The 21,604-nt window shown below is 41.7% G+C and overlaps 1 protein-coding gene across 1 annotated transcript in view; it reads left to right on the top strand.

Moving 5' to 3' along the window:
• Positions 1–339: 339 nt before the first annotated feature.
• Positions 340–21,604, top strand: part of LOC122553074 (beta-soluble NSF attachment protein) — a 40,918-nt gene continuing 19,653 nt past the window's right edge. Inside the window, exons 1-5 of the mRNA XM_043696563.2 lie at positions 340–587; positions 4,822–4,901; positions 17,382–17,498; positions 21,138–21,184; positions 21,334–21,411. Of these exons, the coding sequence (XP_043552498.1) occupies positions 490–587; positions 4,822–4,901; positions 17,382–17,498; positions 21,138–21,184; positions 21,334–21,411 (420 nt within the window). The 5' untranslated portion in view covers positions 340–489. The remainder of the gene's footprint in view (positions 588–4,821; positions 4,902–17,381; positions 17,499–21,137; positions 21,185–21,333; positions 21,412–21,604) is intronic.

Raw genomic sequence — 21,604 nt, 5'->3', positions numbered from 1 at the left:
TTATCCGATGCAAGTTTTATTCTGTAGTCTGCATTTTAAAAAAAACCTTGCTACCTGACATGAACAGTCATCTGAACACCAATCTGTCTTTATGCTGTCCAAACTCAATACAATCTCTCGCTCTTTGACGTCTGGGCTGGCAGGGCGCGATTGGCCCTCTGGGACTTGTAGTCCTGTAGCTGCCGGTCGAGCGCCGGAAGTATTGGAAGCGCTGGGAGAGATAGGACTACAATAGCCGGCATGCTTCGTGCGGCGGCTGGTCCACGGGGAGGGGGCGTGGCCTCCGATCAGCTGGCGGAGTCAGGGGCTCAGTCGCTGCGCTGTCTTGTCCTGTGGGCGGATTAAAGAGGCTCAGCTCTTAACTGGGCAAAAGGGATAGAGAGAGAAAATAGCTTGTAGCATCTGCAAAGCTAGGCGAAGGATTGAGCCTGCGTTAGCAATAAATTATATGTTGCATTGAAAAAGAAGAGACGCAACATTTAAAAAAAAATGGATAATTCCGGTAAAGAGAAAGAAGCCATGCAACTGATGGCTGATGCAGAGAAAAAGGTGAAATCATCGCATTCCTTTCTTGGAGGTTTGTTTGGGTAAGAGCAGCATCAGTTTAGTTTTGTGTATCTTGTGTTTTATTTTAAGGGGGGGGAGGACAGCCCTTCTAGCAAACAGTCTTGGGGTTAATACACACTGACTCTTTGCATTGTCAAGTCATGCATTTTTCAACAAGAGATATACCAAATATTCCAGGGTTTTGTTTTTAAATATTGCATCTGTGGGGGAGTTATTCCGAAGCATTCCGCTGACGGAGCCTTCACTGAAAATACTGCAGTGCTCGCTGGCTGCCATTTTTTTTTTAACCTCCCAGAGGAGGGTAGTGGGATAATTTCAGATATATGTGTTTTGTTTTACTAGGGTATGAAGGGATTTCAGAGGATTGGTAATATTTCTCCTTTCTGACAACCTGCAGTGTCAGGACCGTACGGGGAAATTATATAATCGAGACTCATTGGGAATTAAACATCTTTTTCTTGTTTGGGGGTGTGGTGTGGGTGGGGATAATATTTTAATTCTGTCCAGCAAGATTGCAACAAAGGCCAGTTGCAGAGGCTCTATGCGTCAAGTGTGGCAGTTCAAGATTACGGTAGCTGTCCAGTCCCTAGTGCTGGCTGTTGGAAGCTGTTCTGGCACTGTTACTGGATGTGTGAGGTTCCATTGCATAACATTGCATCTTCGCCTCTCGATACACTCCTGATTTGGGATTCAGTTCGCGAGTTGTACGGCTGCTGACCAGGAGTACATAGAACATAGAACGTTACAGCGCAGTACAGGCCCTTCAGCCCTTGATGTTGCGCCGACCTGTGAAAATAATCTGATGCCCATCTAACCTACACTGTTCCATTATTATCCATATGCATGCCCAATGCCCTTAACGTCGACGAGTCTACTGTCGCAGGCAGGATGTTCCATGCCCATACTACTCTGGGTGAAGAAACTACCCCTCATAGCTGTCCTAAATCACCCCTCAATAGTCGCATGTAAATTAATAAATCCCTGAAAAGCTCGCAAGCGCTTATGGTTTTAAGGAAACGAATTTGCTGCTACAAAGACTCTAGTGTATTTGAACTGAAGGCAACTAATTGAAATGTAAATCTGTTATATCAGCATTTTTAATACAATAATATTATTTGGAAGTTAGAGTAAAGTAAATGGTGCTACTAAAGTGCAGTGTTGTTTATCTATAATGCTCCTATTAGTGTCTCCAAGTGTGAAGTAAAAAATTTAAAGCTTATTTGCCCATTAAAGTAAGAAATGGCTAAAAGTGCCCATTTTCTCTCCAGCAGAAATAGAAATTGTTGGAAAAGCTCAGCAGGTCTGACAGCGTCTGTGGAGAGAAATCAGAGTTAATGTTTCAGGTTGAGTGACCCTTGCTCGGAACCCTTTTCTGTCTTCCTGCTTCCTTCCAGCAATATACCCACTGAATCATCAAAGCGGTAATTGTTTATGTGAATGATGTAGGTGTGTGCACCATTCTGGTATTTGACCTGAGTGGCCATCATAACCTACTCCAATAATGTATTCACCAAATAGAGGCACCACTCCCCCACACACACATGCACCCTGACATACACACACCGCCCCACATCCCCCACACATACATCCCTCCCCCTCACTCTCTCTCTCACACACACACACACTCGCGCGATGGGAGTTGTGGTTACACTGGATAATAAGGGTCACTCAACCTGAAATATTAACTCTGATTTCTCTCCACAGATGCTGTCAGACCTGCTGAGCTTTTCCAACAATTTCTGTTTTTGTTGGAGAGATAATAATTAGCAGCAGAACAGATAAGCCATTCCCTCTCTAACCTAACTTTAGTGCTGCTACATTTGCCTTAGCAGATATCATAAATTCAAACAAAGACCAAGTCCTTGAACTTTGGACTTTCATAAGTTCCAGCTACTTGTTGGATTTTCTTGCTCAGGCAATGGAAATTCCTTGAGGTGATTAATGAGGGATATTACACCACATTGTTCTTATTAAGACCTAAGAGCAACTAAGCACTTTCTTGCAAGTACATTATTTTCAAAGTTTAAATTAATATTGAAACTAAAATGTTGATTATATAATAGCAAAGCGCTATTATATAAAGTGTTCTGAGACATTGGCAGGTCTGGCTAAATTCTTGTCATATAACCACATTTTCAAAAATATTATTCTGCTAAGATACTATTCTATACATTTGAGCCATCTCTATCAGTCTATAACTGAGACTGTGCCCCTTACTCCTGAACTCTCCAGAGTAGGAAATGGGGTCTCAGCATCCTCTTGAGTTCTATTCAAACTCTTCTCACAGAACAATCCTCTCAGCCTAGGGATCAATCCAGTGAACCTTTGTTGTGTTCACTCTCTGAGGGAACCATATCTTTCCTGAGCGAGCAGAACCTGGTTTGATCCTGAGTGCTCAAGTTGATTGTTTTCATAGACCACTTAATATTGAGAAGCTTTACTGTCACACAGAAAGTTCAAGTCCATGTTTCCATTCATTTGCATCTACTTTAAACTCTTAACATTTAAAAAAAAAAGTCTTCTGAATGCGTCTATGTGAAATCTAAATCCCTAATCTCCTAAAATTCAAACAGGGCAAACTAATGATAAAGATATGTAAGTATAGATAGTATTGAACTTCCTGAATTTTGTGAGCTGTATTTTGGACAGCCCCTGTCTCTAATCTGCACTGTACCTCCACAGCCTTGAGGTACCAATAATGCAGCTATCTTAGACTGGGACCACTAATGCCTCTTGCACTTTAGACTTACTTTATTAATGTATTATATTTCATCCCTGACTTTGCATGGGCTTTATTATTTTGGGCACAATGTCAGCAAAGATTGCTACTGAATAGGCATCAATGTAGAAATGGTTGAAGAAAGCAAAGATCAGTCTGCTGATCATCTGTTGGGAAACACACACTGTTGAGGTGTGTCCGAGAACTCATCAACGTAATTGTGATTGCAGTTGGATCAAATACATGCATTTCCATCAAGGATCACGTGGGATTGGTAGGACTGTACTAAGGTGCAGCGACACTGGGACACTTAATGTTGTTTGTCTCAATTTAAGTTCGTATGCAGCTACAGCAAGTGATTAAAATGGTTGCTGGCATGCTATTCATTATTATGAGAGGAACAGAATTGGTGAGAACCACATCACTGTGTGCAGTTTTGGTTGCTTCATTTTAAGGAAGGATGTAATTACTTTTAGAGGCAGTTGAGAGGAGATTGATGCCTGGGTTTTATTTTCGACGGGAGGATGAACAGACTGGGTTAGTTTCCACTCAAGGGAGGGGTGACTTGATGATTGAAGTGTATAAGATCCAAATTTTCTCGACAAGATGGATGTGTAAGGATATTACCTCTTGTGGATGAATTCTGAACTGGGGAGTGATGCAGCACAGAAACAGACCCTTCGATCCAACCAGTCCTTGCTGACCATAATCTCAAACTAAACTAGTTCCCACCACCTGTGCTTGGCCCACATCCCCTCCAAACAATACTTATTCATGTACTTTATCTGAACCTCTTTTAAACATTGTAACTGTACCTGCATCTGTCACTTCCTCTAAGTTCATTACGCATAAGAACCACACTGTCTTAAAAATTGCCCCTCCTTTTTAAATATTTATCCTCTCACCTTAAAAATATCATCCCTAGCATTGAAATCCCCCATCCTAGGGCAAAGGTATCTACCATTAACCCTATCTATACCCCTCATGACCTTATAAGGTCACCCCTCAACCTCCTACACTCCAGTGGAAGAAGTCCCAGCCTATCCTTATAACTCAAGCCCTCCATTCCTGGCAACATCCTGGTAAATCTTTTCTGAACCCTCTCCAGCTTAATAATATCCTTCCTATAACAGGGTGACCAGAACTGGACATAGTACAGGGTTTTAGGTCACTTTTTTTTAGGACAGAGATAAGGAGAATTATTTTTGAGGGTTGTGGAACTTTGGAACTCTCTGCCTCAAAGTGGCGGGTCACTGAATATATTTGATCTGAGTTTATTAGATTCTTGTTAGGAGAGAATCAAAGGTTATTAGGAGCAGACAGGAGTGTGGAATTTGAAACCCAAACAGATCAGATGTGACCTTATTGAGTCAAGCAACAGCAGAAGGGCAGAATTTGTATGTTGTACAAACACATCTCCAATCTTGATTGCGACAATGTTTGGAAAGTCGAGGGGCAAGGCAGAACTCTTCAGGCATTAAAATGGAACAAAATTTCGTGGTATGTTAAATCTTTAATGTTGTTTTTCTTAACAGAGGCAACACAAGAGTGGAAGAGGCATGTGAAATGTTCGCCAGAGCTGCAAACATGTTCAAGATGGCTAAAAACTGGAGTGGTGAGTTGCTTATTTCAACCTGGATTACAATTTACAGGGTGATTGCTATCTCAATGTTGCTGCTATTAAAAGTTTCAAAGCAAAAGTGATCATTACACTTAAACAATTAGGCCCAGCATTTGATGTTCTAAGAGAATAAGATTTCTGTCTATTAAGTAGGGTTAAGCCGCATGGGCCTCATAATTTATAGTTGAAATTATCATTGGTGATATTACAGTGGTTGAAGTAATCCATGGCTACCTGTATACTGTTTCTGAGGATTCCCCATATTTCTATAGGCCCGTCAAGTGATCACTGAAGAGACCTTTATGATCTGCAGTTTGCCTCCAGTAACATAAACCCTTAGCATTTGTAGTGCAGCTGTAATCGATAGATCTGGTGCAAGACACGGTCGAGATTTAAATTCTGGAATTAAAATTCTGCGAAGTTTGTGCATTTCAGAGGAAGTGATTATGTAGTTGATTTGCAGATGTGGAGCTTGCTGCCTCCTTCCACATCTGCTGGAGTGACAGATGCACAGACTGCCTGTGGTTTTATGTCATTGTACCACTGGCTTTCTGTCAAAAGTAAATCACAGTGCAGTCAAGCATGTGTGTGGCTACTGGGAAAAAAATAAACAACTATGGAAATCAGAAACAAAAACCGAAATTGCTGGGAAAACTCAGCAGGTCTGGCAGGGTATGTGGAGAGAAATCAGGGTTAATGTTTCCGGGTCTAGTGACTGTATTTTGTATGTGTCACTACTGATCCTCAACCCTTCAGCCACACGGCATCAACGTCGACTTCACCAGTATCCAAATCTCCGCACCCCCCACCCCCCCCCAATTCATCTTAGATCTAACCCGGCCTTGACCTATCCCACCTATCCATCTTCCTTCCCACCTATCTGCTCCACCTTCCCTACCAATCTATCACAGTTGCCTCGCACCTGCATTCACCTATCGCCTTCACACCTGCCCCCTCCCCCATCCCCTATTTATCTCTCATCCATATCTTCCCCCTCCACATTCCTCACAACTTGCTTATGCTTGATACGTCAACTCTCCTGCTCCTTTGATGCAGTCTGACCTGCTGGTGCTTTTCCAGCACCACCCTTGTTGACTACTGATCCATAGAATCCTTAGTGTGGAAAGAGGCCATTCAGCCCACCAAGTCTGCACGGACCCTCTGAAGAGCATCTCGTCCAAATATGACCCATTACTCTATACCCATAATTCTGCATTTACCATGGTTAATCCACCTAGCCTGGAAATTCCTGGACACCACGGGGCAATTTAGCACAGCCAATCCACCTAACCTGCACATCATTGGACTGTGGGAGAATGTAAAAATTCCACACAGACAGTTGCCTGAGGGTAGAATGGAACCGCTGAGTCACTGTGCTGCCCTAATAAGGGAACACCGCAGAATGATATTCCTGGTACTGCTTGCCAATTTCATCAATTAGAATGCACCTCACAGTTGATTTTGTTTCTGTTTGTTAATTGCTTATTTCTGGAAGTAATTGATTTCAAAGCATGAAGGGAGGGGCTTCAAATATTTTTTAAATGAAGTATCTGTAAATAATATTCTTGCAATCATCATCCATTTGCAAGCTAAACTTAACATCAAACAAGCATGTGCAGTATTTAGGATCTCGTGGGTTGATGGAAGAACAGATTTTTTTTTTTAAAAAAGATAGATCTACTTTAGGAGTTAAACATAAAAATAAATCTGCAGTAGGAAGGATGTTAAGAAACCACAAAATGGATGAAAGGAGATTAGAGGATTAACAGTGATGTTTGGCAGTAATCATACACCAATGAATCGGTGAAGCGTTCTGAGAGTTTGGAAGGCAATTCGGGTTTTAATCAGTGTTATTTATTCAAATACGTCTTGTCTTTTAAATGTCAGTGTATTGTGCTTAGAGGTGTTTAGACCAGATATGAAGACATGTAAACCCAGTTCATCATGTTCCAAACCAACCAAGAATTTGCATTCTTGGGCATTACTGTTAAGTAGCCTTAGTGTGTATAATGTCACACTGTATAAATTGAGCTACAACAATGGGCTATGATTGAGATCTTCTGTAAAAACGGGATTTCAAAATAACATCATCCACCACATGCCAGCAGATGTGAAATGAAATTCAACTTGAAGCACTAAATTATCTCTTGGATTTTGACACCAATTTGCACAATCTATTGTTAAGCTTGATCTTATTGAAAATAACTTCAACTCAATCTTGATTATTTTTAATATTTGTATTTTTCTGCTTGTGAATTTACAGGCATTATGTGTGTAGCTACATGCATTCAAGCTGATGACTCAACTTATAGCTTGAAACACAGTTTGCCATTCAGATGGATTATCATACAACATGGCAGTGTACTATGTCGAAAACAAACGTAGGTTTCCCAATTTAGCTTCAGCATTTAATTTTCTTCACTGTCCTTTCATATGGGAATTTTGCTTCCTTCCTCCACACAAATAAATTCATGAAATCACAGAATCCCGACAGTGCGGAAGCAGGCTATTCAGCCCATTGAGTCCATACTGATCCTCCAAAGAGCATCCAGAGCATCCCCCTATCTTTTCGTAAATATGTTGTAAAACTTGAAAGGGTTCAGAAAAGATTTACAAGGATGTTGCCAAGGTTGGAGGATTTGAGCTGTAGGGAGAGGCTTAACAGGCTGGGGCTGTTTTCCCTGGAGAGTTGGAGGCTGAGGGGTGACCTTATAGAGGTTTACAAAATTGAGGGGCATGGATAGGGCAAATAAACAAAGTCTTTTCCTTGGGGTAGGGGAGTCCAGAACTAGAGGGCATAGGTTTAGGGTGAGAGGGGAAAGATATAAAAGAGATTTACGGGGCAACTTTTTCACAGAGGGTGGTACGTGTATGGAATGAGCTGCCAATGGAAGTAGTGGAGACTGATACAATTTCAACAATTAAGAGGCATTTGGATGGGTATATGAATAGGAAGGGTTTGGAGGGATATGGGCTGGATGCTGGCAGGTGACACTAGATTGGGTTGGGATATCTGGTCAGCATGGGCGGTTGGACCGAAGGGTCTGTTTCCATGCTGTACATCTCTATGACTATGACTCTATTTCCCATGACTAATGCACGTAGCCTGCACATCCCTGGAGTCTATGTGCAATTTAACATGGCAAATCCACCTAATCTGCACACTTTTGAACTGTGGGAGGAAACCAGAACACCCAGAGGAAACTCATGCAGATACGGGGAGAATGTGCAAACTCCACACACACAGTCGCCAGAGGCTGGAATTAAACCAGCGTCCCTGGTGCTGTGAGGAAGCAGTGCTAACCACTGTTTTCCCCCACAGAGAGGCCAAGCTCTAAATATTGGGGATACTTCAAAATTTGAAATTATAAACAGAAACTCCTGGGAGTATTCAGCAGGTTTCAGGAAAGAGAGAAATGGAGTTAACATGTAACATTGATGACCATTTGCCAGAACTGCTGACAAAAGACCTGGAATGTTAGTTCCAAATGTTGTTCCTCCTTTTTGGAATATGTAGATTTGTTTCTTTTTTTTATTCTGGAGATATTGCTTCTTTCTGATTTCTCTGCAAAGCCCCCCAATAATCCATCTGTTGAATAGGAGCATGAATTGAGAGAGGTCAACAAGACTAGTCCAGCTGTCAAGTAAATGGACATACTTTCTTTAATGTAAGCACAATGTTTTATTTTTCTGTAAGCGTAATTGTTTACTGAAATGGAATAAGGACTGTCCTAGAGCAAGGAACTGAGGGAGGAATTGCTGACATTTTGGGGATAAAAGTGCTGCTGAAACTAAGTTATTCTAATTCATGTTCAGTGTTCAAGGCTGTTTGTTGATGGACCAGAAGCAAGGGGATGGGTATCAAGTAAGATTCAGCCAGCAACAGGGTGTTGATTGGTCTGTGGAGTTGTGACCAATTGTGAATGCCATAGGCATGGTGAGAACGATCTGATTCGTGTAGGGATGATCAACTTGTGGCTGTGAATGATACTGGCAAAAGACTTTGCACAGCTGAAAAGAGAGGAGGTGCATCTTTTTTCTCCAGTAAATAACTTAAAGCCTAAAGAAAGATAATTTATTTCTCCTCACCAATTACTGTAAGCTATGGCTTTTAGGAAGTAACAAAGAGAATTTGTAGTTAATGTACCAATTGCCTGAGACTCCTGCGGAGAAGTAAAAAGTACCTGGAGAAGAGAATGAAAAGCAGAAAATCCTGGAAAACAAAATGATCATCTGAGCAAACCCGGTGTGCTGGTACCATTGGAATGCTCCCCCATCCTTTTATTTCACCTCCATCCATAACACCAATTTTTCTTTGTGTATCTCTGTCTGTGTGGAGGGAATGAAGAGTCTTAAATTAGTAGTATTACGCATTGACAGTTCATAGTTGTTTACCTACAGTCAATCTATTCATCTGTAATAATGACTAAAGCCATAGAGTAATACAGCATGGAAACAGACCCTTCAGTTCCACCAGTGCATGCTGACCCTAATCCCAAACTAAACTAGTCCCACCTGCCTGTGCTTGGCCCATATCCCTCTGTATATTTCGTATTCATGAACTTCTCTAAATATCTTTTAAATGTTGTAACTGTACCTGCATCCATCACTTCCTCTGGAAGTTCATTCCATACATAAACCATGCCATGTAAAAACAAAATTGTCCCAATGTCTTTTTTAAAACTCTTTCTCCCCTCACCTTTAAAAATAGTCCCTTAGATTTGAAATCCCTCACCATAGGTAAAAGACCTCTGCCATGCACCTTCCTTGTACACCTCGTTATTTAGTAAACTGCTATAAAGTCACCCCTCGGCCTCCGATGCTCCAGGTGAATAAGTCCCAGCCTATTCAGCCTCTCTCTGCAGCTCAAACCGTAAATCTTTTCTGAACCTTTTCAAGTTTCACAGCATCTTTCCTGTAGCAGGGAAACTGGATCTGAATGCTGCATTCTAAACGTGGCCCACCCGATGTCCTGTACAGTCCCATTCTGTTCTTGTTATTTGCCAGAATGAATCAGAACCACAATGAGGTGGCTTGCTGGACCTGTCACTGCAACAGCTTCACTGGTTAATGTTGAAATACCCGGTGTTATAATAAACTAGATTATACATAATCTTTTACGGGAGATTGATTATATTTGGTTACAGTACGGTATGTTTTGAACATTGTTACACGCAACCCTGCCCCTTTACAGGGAAGTCAGGGACAAGAATACAGACAGAAAGCTCTAGAGAAACTCGGCAGGTCTGACAGCATCTGTCGGGAGAGAAGCAGCAGTCACGTTTTGAGTCTGATGTGGTGCTTCTTCAGAACTGCGACAAGGGCAAGGAAATGAGAGAAAATAATTTGGACTATCAACATTCATTTCAATATCCTAAGTATTTGATTTTTGAGCATCTGCTAATGTTACTAACTGATTATATCTCAGTGATTTAGGACTAATTAAGTAGAGATTTTTCGTAATTTCGTTTGGATTCTTACCAATTCCCATTTGTGCCATTTTGTTCTACTTACAAAGCTAGCTTTATAGTAGTAATTTGGATTCACCATGTTAATATGTTTAATATTTTTTCATGACCCCTTCCCAACCCCACAAAATCCCCTTTCTAAGTTACTTTCCTTCTGGACTGCAAGTCTTAAGGATTATCTATTCTTTGCTCACAGGAGATATTCTTTCCTCTACATTCCTAGTTTCACTATTTTAATTGTTTTTTAAAAAACCTTTCCAATGTATATAAAGCAGATGTGGTTAGAATGGTTGCTCTTGTCATTAAAGCACTATTTAACAGAGTGGGACATCAGTGAGCCCTGGCAAAACAGAGGTTGATGGGGATCAGAGGGAAAAATCCTGCCACTGATTGCATGTAGCACTCTGCACAAAGGGTAGTGGCACATAGAAACCCCATCACCTGAATTGAATTGAATTTATTGTCACATGTACCGAGGCACCCTGAAAAGCTTCGTCTTATGAGCAACACAGGCAGATCAGAGTTAAGTAGCATAGATAGTAAATAATAGATAAACAGTGGCAAAAATAAAAACACAGATACAGGCGAATGCTAAGAGTTTGAGTCCAGTCAGTATTCTAACAACAGTAGGGTAGAAACTGTTACAAAACCGGTTGGTGCGAGTGTTCAGGTTTCTGTACCTTCTCCCCAGTGGTAGAGGTTGTAGAAAGACATTGCCAGGTTGGGAATGCTAGTGGCCTTTCCTTGATAGTGGGCCTGGTGGATTGGATTCTATAAATGGGAGGTTGGCCTTTGTGATTGTCCAGGCCGCGTTCACCATTCTCTGTAACCGTCTCCGATCTTGAATGGTACAGTTGCCATACCAGGCAGTGATACATCCAGGCAGGATGCTCTCGATGGGGCACCTATTAAAATTGACAAGGGTATTCGCCATCATGCCAAATTTCCTCAGCTGCCTGAGGAAGAAGAGACGTTGTTGGGCCTTTGTAACCAGTGCGTCTACATGAAGAGTCAAGAAAGCTTGTTGTGGATGGCCACTCCCAGGAGCTTGACGCTCTCCACTTGTTCCACCTCTGTGCTGTTAATGTGTAGGCTGTTAACCAGCAGGCTCCCCTTCAATCCACATTACCAAGATATGGAATTAACCCCATCGCCATTCCATTGTCAATGGCTCACAATCTTTTATTCTCTTTCTAACATCACTGTGGATGAATCTATGCCACATGGACCAAGTATCTACTCCATCAGTGCCTTTCAGTTCTATATTCTTAAACTTAATGGTAAACTTAACATGCCATTAACCATAGCATTGATTAATTTTAGTATGTGATCTGCACATTGAGTGACATGCCAACCATTGCTACCAGCTTTCCCTTGATTTTTCCCAGGATGAATCTGTTCCATTCAATACAACACAGGAACATTCCCTTTGGCCTTCCAAGCCTGCGTTGACACATTTTGCCCTCCCGTGCTAAAATGTGTACACTTGTGATTGCAGTTTTTTTTTGTTCTGTGTTTACTGTTATGTTTTCACAATGCTCCATTTCATCCATCGTTTGTCAATCCAATTGCAAATTCAAAATGAATTTATTTTGCAAATCTTTTCATTGTGTTCTCTTATCTCTGCTGTTTTCCTGAAATTAATATCCCCATTTCCTCTGTGTATTTTCTGATTCTGTTGCTTTAAGTCTGAAATCAAGTTTTGTACAAAATCTAGGATTGCAGTGGATTATAGAGTGTTATCACCATCGTGTTCTGCCATTGTAAGATCATGAGGGTAGTGTGTTTTGTTGAAATTGGTTACATAATCAGTTGGTTTCCTATCAGTCTGCTTTATTGTTCTCAGCACTGATATGGAATTTTGGTGACAGATGAAGTCTGGCAGCATAGAATGATGCCCCTTGGGCTCCTTGTACAGGAGCAGTGTCAGTTTGTTGAAAGAGCTACCCAGTTTCATCCCACATCCTAACTTTTCTTCCCAATTGCCCTGCAAATAATTCCTTTTTTTTTGGATTGGATTAGATTAGGTTAGATTTGATTCCCTACAGTATGGAAACAGGCCCTTCAGCCCAACAAGTCCACACCGACCCTCTGAAGAGTGTCACACCCAGATCCATTCCCCTACCCTGTAATTACCCCTGACTAATGCGCCAAACACTTTGAGCAATTTAGCATGGCCGATTCTCCTAACCTGCACGTCTTTGCACTGTGGGAGGAAACAGGAGCACCCAGAGGAAACCCATGCAGACACGGGGAGAATGTGCAAACTCCACATAGACAGTCGCCCGAGGCTGGAATTGAACCCCCTTGCAGTGTCCAATTGCCTTTCAGTCACTCGGAGTAGAATCTGATCTCACTGTCCATTCTTGAAATGTCTTTAAGGTAATGATTCTGTGTGAGTGAGGGGAGACTGTTTAATTATTCTGTAGCTTTTTCTTGTCAATTATAATCTAAATCCATTACAATGTGGTTCAGTTAACCACTAAATTCCCTTCACAAACAAAATCAGAAATTGCTAGAAAACTCAGCACGTCTGGCAGCATCTGTGGAGAGAAATCAGGTAACATTCCTCAGAACTAAATTCCCTTATGTCCAGTAAGTCTCATTGCTCCCAACAAGAAGTAAACCTTCATTTTAATCTTAATTTTGCTTGTCAGAATTTGAGAATATAAGCATTTTTTTTAAAAAAGTTAAAACAGTCTGGTTAAAACATAATCTCACACTTTGGACCTTCACCATCTACAATATAATTGACTTCCATTGAGCTTTAGATCTACAACGTTTGGTTACCAACTTAGCAGAGGAAATATTTTCTTGCTCAAGAAGACTTCTCCTGATTTAGAATGGTGCTAATGGGTCTCTCCTTGACCTTCTCTCGATTAGAAACCATTTTGTGCATTTATTTATTTAGTGACTATATCTCCTTTCGGCTTCCAACAAACTTCAGCCAGATCTTCAAATCTAATGCAGTACCATCACTTCCCTCTTGGGGGACTCCTGCTCACTTGCTCGTGCCATCACAAGCACAATGGTTAGAGCATTATAGATGAGTAATATTATCTGCAAATATGGGCTTATATTTATACACCACCTAGCTGTAATTTGAGCCAGTAAGTCATTGTTTTCAGCCTCGGTTGTCTCTTAAAGAACAACTAATGCAAGGAATGATTGAGATTTAATCTCCTTCTCTCCAGTCTTTATCATAGTGTGTACCTTTGTGTAAAATTTTTGTTTAGATCTATCTTGAAAATGGTCTGGGCCATGTTAGAGGGGTTGAGGGACATGCTGGTGGGGTTGGGGATAGTTGAAAATGTAGTGAAAGGGTCTTTGAAACTGGTGTCACCACCAACATTTAGTGAGGAGTGCTGAGGTCCCCTCAGCAATGTTTGCAAGGACGGGCCAGAATTGATTGGAGCATGTGGAGGTTTCCAAGATTTCAAGCTAGTTAAAATATTATTAACTAGCGTGCTCTCTCTCCCTCGCGTGCTCTCTCTCCCTCGCGTGCTCTCTCTCCCTCGCGCTCTCTCTTCCCCATATCCCTTGATCCTCTTAGTCACAAGTGCTATATCTACCTCCTTCTCGAAAACAGTGTTTTGTCCTCAACCACTTTTTGTGGTAGTGAATTCCACAGGCTTGTCACTCTCTGGGTGAAGATATCTCTCTTCATCTCAGTCCTAAAAGGTTTACCCCTTTATTCTTAAACTATAAACCCTGGTTCTGGACTCTTCCACCATTGCAAACATCCATCTTTCATCTAGTCCTGTTCGAATTTTATGGGTTTCTATCAGATCCATTTTCATTCTTCTAAATTCTAGGGAGGGATTGAGAGTGATATTGGGTTGGTTAATAAATATAGCTTAAAAATGTGTTGCTGGAAAAGCACAGCAGGTTAGGCAGCATCAAAGGAGCAGGAGAATCGACATTTCGGGCATAAGCCCTTCTTGATTAATAAATATGTATGCTTTCTATAGTTGACCATTCCTGTGAGGACAGCATGTAATCTCCAGTTACAAACACCATTTGTCACACTTGCTTTCTTCCCTCTCTGCTTTTACTGTGAATATTTCACTGGTTTCTTCCCCTTTTCCCCTAAAGGTATTGGCTTGGTTTCTAGGGTTTTATAGCAGGGCACCAATCCTTCTCTAAGAAGATCACCCAAATATAACCTTTCCGTAACCAACACAGAGAATGCTGGGAAAAACTCAGCAGGCCTGGCAGCCTCTGTGGAATGCGAAACAAGTCTAAGGTATTGAGTCTGGTATGACTCTTCAGAGTTCATGCTTTTTTAGCCACTCCCTTGTGAGTTTGGATAGTCGATGTGTGCTCACAGTTTGACTGTGTGCGGGAAGGTAATCAAAATCTTCACCTGCTTTCACAAACGCAAATCCCGAGCAGTATTATTGCATATCATCAGCAGCAGGAACCCTGGGCTGATTAACTATTTTGCTTTAGCTATTTTTAATCAACCTGTTCAGAAATGTTATGTCACATGCTTGAAATAGGTAGGACTTAAACCTAGACCATCTGACCCAGAGATAGGGACACTCCCACAATGCCTCAAAAGCCCTACAACTTTATTTACCTCTTATCCAGGGAACTTTTGAGGCCTTTCATTTTTCTAACAAGGACGTCTCTGCATAACACAGTGAAACATCCTAACCTTAATAAGCAGAGCCATTAGGAAAGCATAGTTTATTTTGAAAAGATTTGTAGCTCAGGTTGAGGTTCTGGATGTAAATTTGCTTGCTGAGCTGGAAGGGTCATTTTCACGAAAATGAACCTTGCAGCTCAGTGAGCAAACTGATCTCCAGCATAGTTCATCTTGTAAGTTGATTTAAGCAGTCACTTAGTGATTGAAACAGGAAAACAAAGTGACAAAAGGTTAAAAATAAACATTTTCAGTACAGGAAATGCTTGCAATAGAACATGTGAAGATATCACAAAATTGCTGCATATTCTGATGATCAGATAATAACAGGTCATAAAAATTAGCAACCCCCATACCCTTTGGTTGTGATTCAGGATTTTTAAACTTTCAAAATACAAATGAATTACAATCCTGTGAACATTTTTGGTAAAAATCGTGTTCAGACTGGTGACTAAATGAGATAATTGTGTTTAATACCAGTTTGTTGCTGTGGGTAAATTATATTGATTGAAGAGGTAAATGATGGAATTAGACACTCTGGAATTTCCAAGATATTTTTATGGGCATTTATAAACATTGTAGACTAAAAATCACATTCATTCTGGACAGAGGATATCTCATAAAGATATTATGTAGGACAGGACTAGGCCTTCAGCCTACTGTATATGTGTTGACTGTGGTGCATTCTAAATTAACCCCATCTATCTGCACGTGGTTTATATCCCTCTATCCCCTGCCTGCTCATGTCTAAATGTTGCCATCATAACTGTTTCCAACATTTCCCATGGCAGTGTATAAGTGGCACTTACCACCCTCTGTGTTTTTAACAAAAAGACTTACCTTGCACATCTCCTCTAAACCTATGCCCCCAAGTTATTTGACATTTCCACTCTGGGGGAGAAGGACTCCCATTATCTATCCTCTCATAACTTTATATACTTCCACCAGGTAGTCCTCCCCACCTCCAATGCTTTAGCAAACACAATCCAAGTTTGCGAGTTTTGAGAAGATTTTTAGCTCCGGTTGAGGTTCTGGATGTAAGTTTGCTCGCTGAGTTGGAAGGTTCATTTTCAAACATTTCGTCAACTAGGTAACATCTTCAGTGAGCGTCTAATGAAGCACTGGTGCTATATCCTGCTTTCTGTTTAGCTGTTTCTTTCCTTGGGTTGGTGATGTCATTTCCTGTTCTTTTTCTCAGAGGGTGGTAGATGGGTTCCAAATCGACATGTTTTGTTGATCGAGTTCCATTTGGAATGCCATGCTACTAGGAATTCTCGTGTCTCTCTCTGTTTGGCTTGTCCTGGGATGGATGTGTCATCTCAGTCAAAGGATACTAGTGAGAGTGGGTCATGTCTTTTTGTGGCTGGTTGATGTTCTTGTATCCTGGTGGCTAGTTTTCTGCCTGTTCGTCCAATGTAGTGTTTGCTACAGTTCTTGCATGACATTTGTTTTGCTAGTTGCCTGTATAGGGTCTATTAAGTTCGTTAGTCACTGTTTTTAGTGCGTTGGTGAGTTTGTGGGCTACCATGATGCCAAGAGGTCTGAGTAGTCTGGCAGTCGTGTCTGATATGTCCTTGATGTAGGGTCGAGTGGCTAGGGTTTCTGAATGTGTTTTGTCTGCTCGTTTGGGCTTGTTGAGAAATTGGTGGACTGTGGTCATTGACCCGTTCTTTTTGAATACACAATGTAGATGATTTTCTTCTACACTGCAGTGTGTAGACAAAACCAACATCTACAGGAAAAAACATATGGACCAAATACTGAACTACAGAGCAACCATCCCAACACCCACAAACGAAGCTGCATGAGCTCATTATTTAAATGAGCCATCATACACTGCAGCACAGAGGAACTATGAAGAGCAGATATTATAATATCGTTGATATGAAGTAATGCTGTTGTGTTGACAAATTAAAATACACATCAAAACATGTCCATGTGTCCTGCTACTGTGCGATACTGTAGGGTAGAACTGTTGACAGCTAACAACAAATGCTGGAGATCCCAGTGGGTCAGACAGCATCCATGAAGAGAGAGCATGCTAACATTGAGTCTAGTTGACTCTTCTTCAGAGTCAGCTATGATAGGGTCATCTAGACTAAAAAATGTTAGATTGCTCTCTATTCAAGGATGCTGTCTGACCATTTGTTGTTTTCAGTACAGATTCCAGCATCGGCAGTAATTTACTCCTCCTACATTTAGAACTGTTGATCAGCCTGAGAGCATTTAATCATTGCCAAAGTCATAACTTATAACGTGTTTAGATGTTCTGACTCTCCTTAGATTCCATAGATAATGTTGCTATTTCACCATGTGCTGACGTGCAGTAGATGTTACTGTTTTCTTTGCATTGACCAGCTGCAGGGAATGCGTTTTGCCAAGCCGCCAAACTGCACCTACAGTTACAAAGCAAACACGATGCTGCCACCAGTTTTGTGGATGCTGGGAATGCGTACAAGAAGGCAGACCCACAAGGTAGGTGACCCTTTATATTGCCGAGCTCCTGCCTGATTTACTTATTCAGACATTTTGTTCAAGTGAGGGGGAGAAACCGAATCATATTAACTCTTCCTCAAGCACTTTGGTCCCTCTACCTCTAATTGTTCTCCAACTCTTGCTTTAACTGCTCAGAAGCAAGTGGCTTTGCGACAGCGTGTCCCTGCTCTGAGCCGCAAACGAAAGATATTGGCTGATCTGTGGCTGACTTTATCACAGAAACAAGCATCATGCACCAAGCATTTACACGGCTCTCCAAACCAGGTTTGAACCAGACCACCTGCTTTGTAAGGGAGAGGAGAACCAGCTGTGATAGACCCAGCTGCAGCAGACATTCAGAGGGCATGCTGTGCTGAGTTTTAATGGAGACCCCTCTCTTTTTCTAAACTTACATTAGCTTCTGGCATGTGAAAGCTTTGCCTTGCAGACTTGGAATTTGGCCTGGGGGGAGTATTAAATTCAGCAATGTAGCAGTTTTAGAGAGATATCTATAGCTGTCATATTTCTAACTTATACAATAGATCACTGCAAAGTAATGCTACTACTATTCATTTTTAGTCCTCTTTTTGTATCTAGGATTTGTACCTAACAACATGGTGTTATAAGTGGTGACATTGTTCACTTTTCACTGTACGTCTGTATTTGAGTACACGTGACAATGAACAATATTCCATTTTTTCCTACATTCTCAAGTCAGAGTGTGGTGCTGGACAAGCACAGCTGATCAAGCAGCATCTGAGGAGCAGGAGAGTCAACATTTCGGGCTTTTCTGCTTCCATCCCACATCCCATTCCACCCTGCATTCCATCCCACATCTTTATTCCTTTACGGCATTTGTTTGTCTCTGGTAAGGCCAGTATTTCCTGCCTATCCCTAATTGCCCCTGAATTGAGTAACATACAAGAGTCCACTGCATTTCTGTATGTCTCGTTCGGACCAAATAAGATTTCCCTCACATAATCATACAGCACAGAAGAGGGCTTTCAGCCTATCCTGTCTAGCTGACCTATCTCCGCTAATTCCACTATCCAGCCTTGAATGTTATGACAATGAGCGCACCCCTCCGCATGCATTTTAAATGTTGTGAGATGACCAGTCTCTCTTACCCTCCGAGGCAGTGCATCCCAGATTCCTGGCACCATCTGGGTGCAAATCGTTTTCCTGAAATCCCCTGTGAACATCCTGCCCTTCACATTAAAATAATGCCCTGTCTTGTTATCAATCCTTCAAGTAAAGGGGACAGCTGTTTCCTATCCACCCTGTTCATGCACCCCCCCCCCCCCCCCCACCCCCCTGTGTACACCTCTATCACACTCCTCCCTCAGCCTTCTGTGTTCCAAAGAAAACAGCCAGAGTCTATCCAGCCTCTCTTCGTAGCCACTAAAGGGCAGTAGTGAACCAAATGAAACAATCAATATTGGTTGTCACGGTCATCTTTGTTCAGAAAAGGTTTTAATTCCGAATTTTAATTAATTGAATTGAAAACTTCTGTCAGCTGCTGTGGTGGGATTTGAACCGGTGTCCTCACAGCATCTGCATTGTTGCTCCATTGATGTTTCTGATGAATGTGGGTTTCCTGTGCCGTGGAAGTGTTGTTAGTTGTGCTGTGGGCGATGCAGGCAAGGAGAGTGCTCCAGTTTTAAGCTGAAAGCCACCCAGTGCCAGTGGTGTACAGGGACTGCTGCAGTCACCCAACATCCTCATAACCAGCTACAAAATGAGAAAGAAATGGACTGGTACCAGGAGAAAGGAAAATCTAAAGTCCTCATTTTGTTCACACTTCTTGGTTTTATCCAGCAGAATAAGTTTGAAGAGAATGGGAGGGGAGTCTGGCCACAGGTAACAGTAACGGCACGGTGGCTCAGTGATTAGCACTCTTGTCTCTCACTGCCAGGGACCCAGGTTCGATTCCTGCCTCGGGTGACTATCTCTGTGGAGTTTGCACATTCTCCCTGTGTCTTCGTGGGTTTCCTCAGGTGCTCCGGTTTCCATTCCACACTCCAAAGATATGCCATGAATTGGCCATGCTAAATTGTCCACAGTGTTAGCTGCATTAATTGGGGGTAAACGTAGGGTAGGGGAATGGGTCTGGGTAGGTTACTCTTCAGAGGGTCGTTGTGGACTTGTTGGGCTGAGAGGCCTGTTTCCATATCGGAGGGAATCTAATCTAATCTAATGAAGTTCAATAAAGACAAGTTTGCAGTGCATGGGAGGCCCAGAGAGATTGGTCAGGCCTAGAGTTAAGAGGTCTGTACAAAACATCAGTTCTTACATTTTTTTAAGAAAGCTCAGTTAGTTTGGTGATGGAAAAAACTCACACAGTGACCCTGCTTTCTGCTTAAACCACATGCTTTCTTCATAATAAGTGGTGTATAGACAACACTTGCACACCCAAAACAAAATGTCTCTGTTTAGAAGTGATTTTGCATTTGGGCAGCGCTGACTGAACAATCTGGAATGTGCCTGATAACCAACTTACGATGCTCAGCCAAACCTTTAACGTGGCTCATTTGTAGCTGAACCTGTCAGGCTTTCCACATAAATAATCTGCACAAGTTGGCAACTTATTTACCTGCATCCTAATTAACTCCTGGATACCAAAGAAACAAATTGGTATCATTGTTACGCTTCAGTTACACAGGGCATGGGTGAGACTGTAATTGGATTACTGTGTACTGTATTGGTCTGCTTATTTAAGGAAGGATGGAAAAGCATTGGAAGCAGTTCAGAGGAAGATCACTAACACCTGGAATAGACAGATTGTCTTGTGGGGAAAAGTTGGACAGGCTAGGCCTGTATCTGCTAGAGTTTAGAAGAGGCACTGAATTCTTAAAATCATAGAATTCCCTACAATGTGGGTGCAGGTCACTCAGCCCATTGAGTCCACACTGATGCCCGAAGACCATCTCACCCAGACCCAACTGCCTACCCTATCCCTGTAACCCTGTGTTTCCCAATCCACAGCTTGCACATCTCTGGACACCCATGGGCAATTTAGCATGGCCAATCCCCCTAACCTGCAAACCTTTGGAGGGAAACCAGAGCAAACCCACGCAGACACTGTGAGAACGTGTAAACTCCACACAGACAGCTGCCCCTAATGCTGGGAATTGAACCCGGGTCCCTGGCACTGTAAGGCAGCAGTGCTAACCGCTCATGCAGGATCTTGGCTCTTGAGAATGCGTGCGTGCGAAAGATGTTTCTCTTCTAGAAGTATCTAGATTTAAGGGGGTCACTTTTTAAAAAATAAGGAGTGGCCAATGTAAGATGGAGATGAGGATGAAGTTTTTTCCCCTCACACAGTCTTAGGAACTTACTTCCTTTCTTTGGATATTTTTACAGCAGAGATTAGATTCATAAGGGGCGAAAGATTGTGAAAGTAGGCACAAGGTGCAGTAAATCAAATGGGCTGTGATCTTGTTGAATGGCAGGACAGGCTCTGTAGGCTGAATAGCTGACTCCTCTTTTTAATTTATATGTTTGTGGGACTCCTTAGCTCACTTCTTATTTTTTATTTTAAAATGTAAAGTGAAATGACTGAGATACATTTTATAAATTGAACACTGAAACACTGGAAGCTTTGCTTTTCTGAATTAGCTTTTGTTGTTTTCCCCACAGAGGCCATCAACTGCTTAAATGCTGCTATTGACATATACACGGATATGGTAAGAAGCTTCATTAACTTTGCTGTGTTCAGAAGGAGATCAATGTAACTCGACTCTGCAGAGTAACTGATGATGTTTGCATAATAAATTCCATTTGACATCTCCAGAAACAACTCATTGCATTCTTTGATTTTGTTTTTATTTTACAGGGGAGGTTTACAATTGCAGCAAAACACCATATCACCATCGCAGAGATTTATGAATCTGAGCTGGTAGATATTGAAAAGGTATTGTGTTAGGCTAAATCTTTTTTTCTACACACTCCGTGCTCTTCACCCTAATTGTTTTCAGCTCTTTGTCATTCATTGTAAAATCAGATTACAGTCACTGTTAATGGCGATTATACATTCTGGGGGGGAAAAACATTTTGTTGTGTGATGTCCCCTTTAGCATGTTAAGACTAAAGTGAACTTGGGAGTA

This window comes from Chiloscyllium plagiosum, unplaced genomic scaffold (assembly GCF_037043375.1).
Source record: "Chiloscyllium plagiosum isolate Xiang-an unplaced genomic scaffold, Cpla_swu_hap1 HiC_scaffold_10, whole genome shotgun sequence".
Classification (NCBI taxonomy): Eukaryota; Metazoa; Chordata; class Chondrichthyes; order Orectolobiformes; family Hemiscylliidae; genus Chiloscyllium; species Chiloscyllium plagiosum.
The sequence above is the reverse complement of the archived record's forward strand: the minus strand, read 5'-3'. Positions and strand labels throughout refer to the sequence as shown.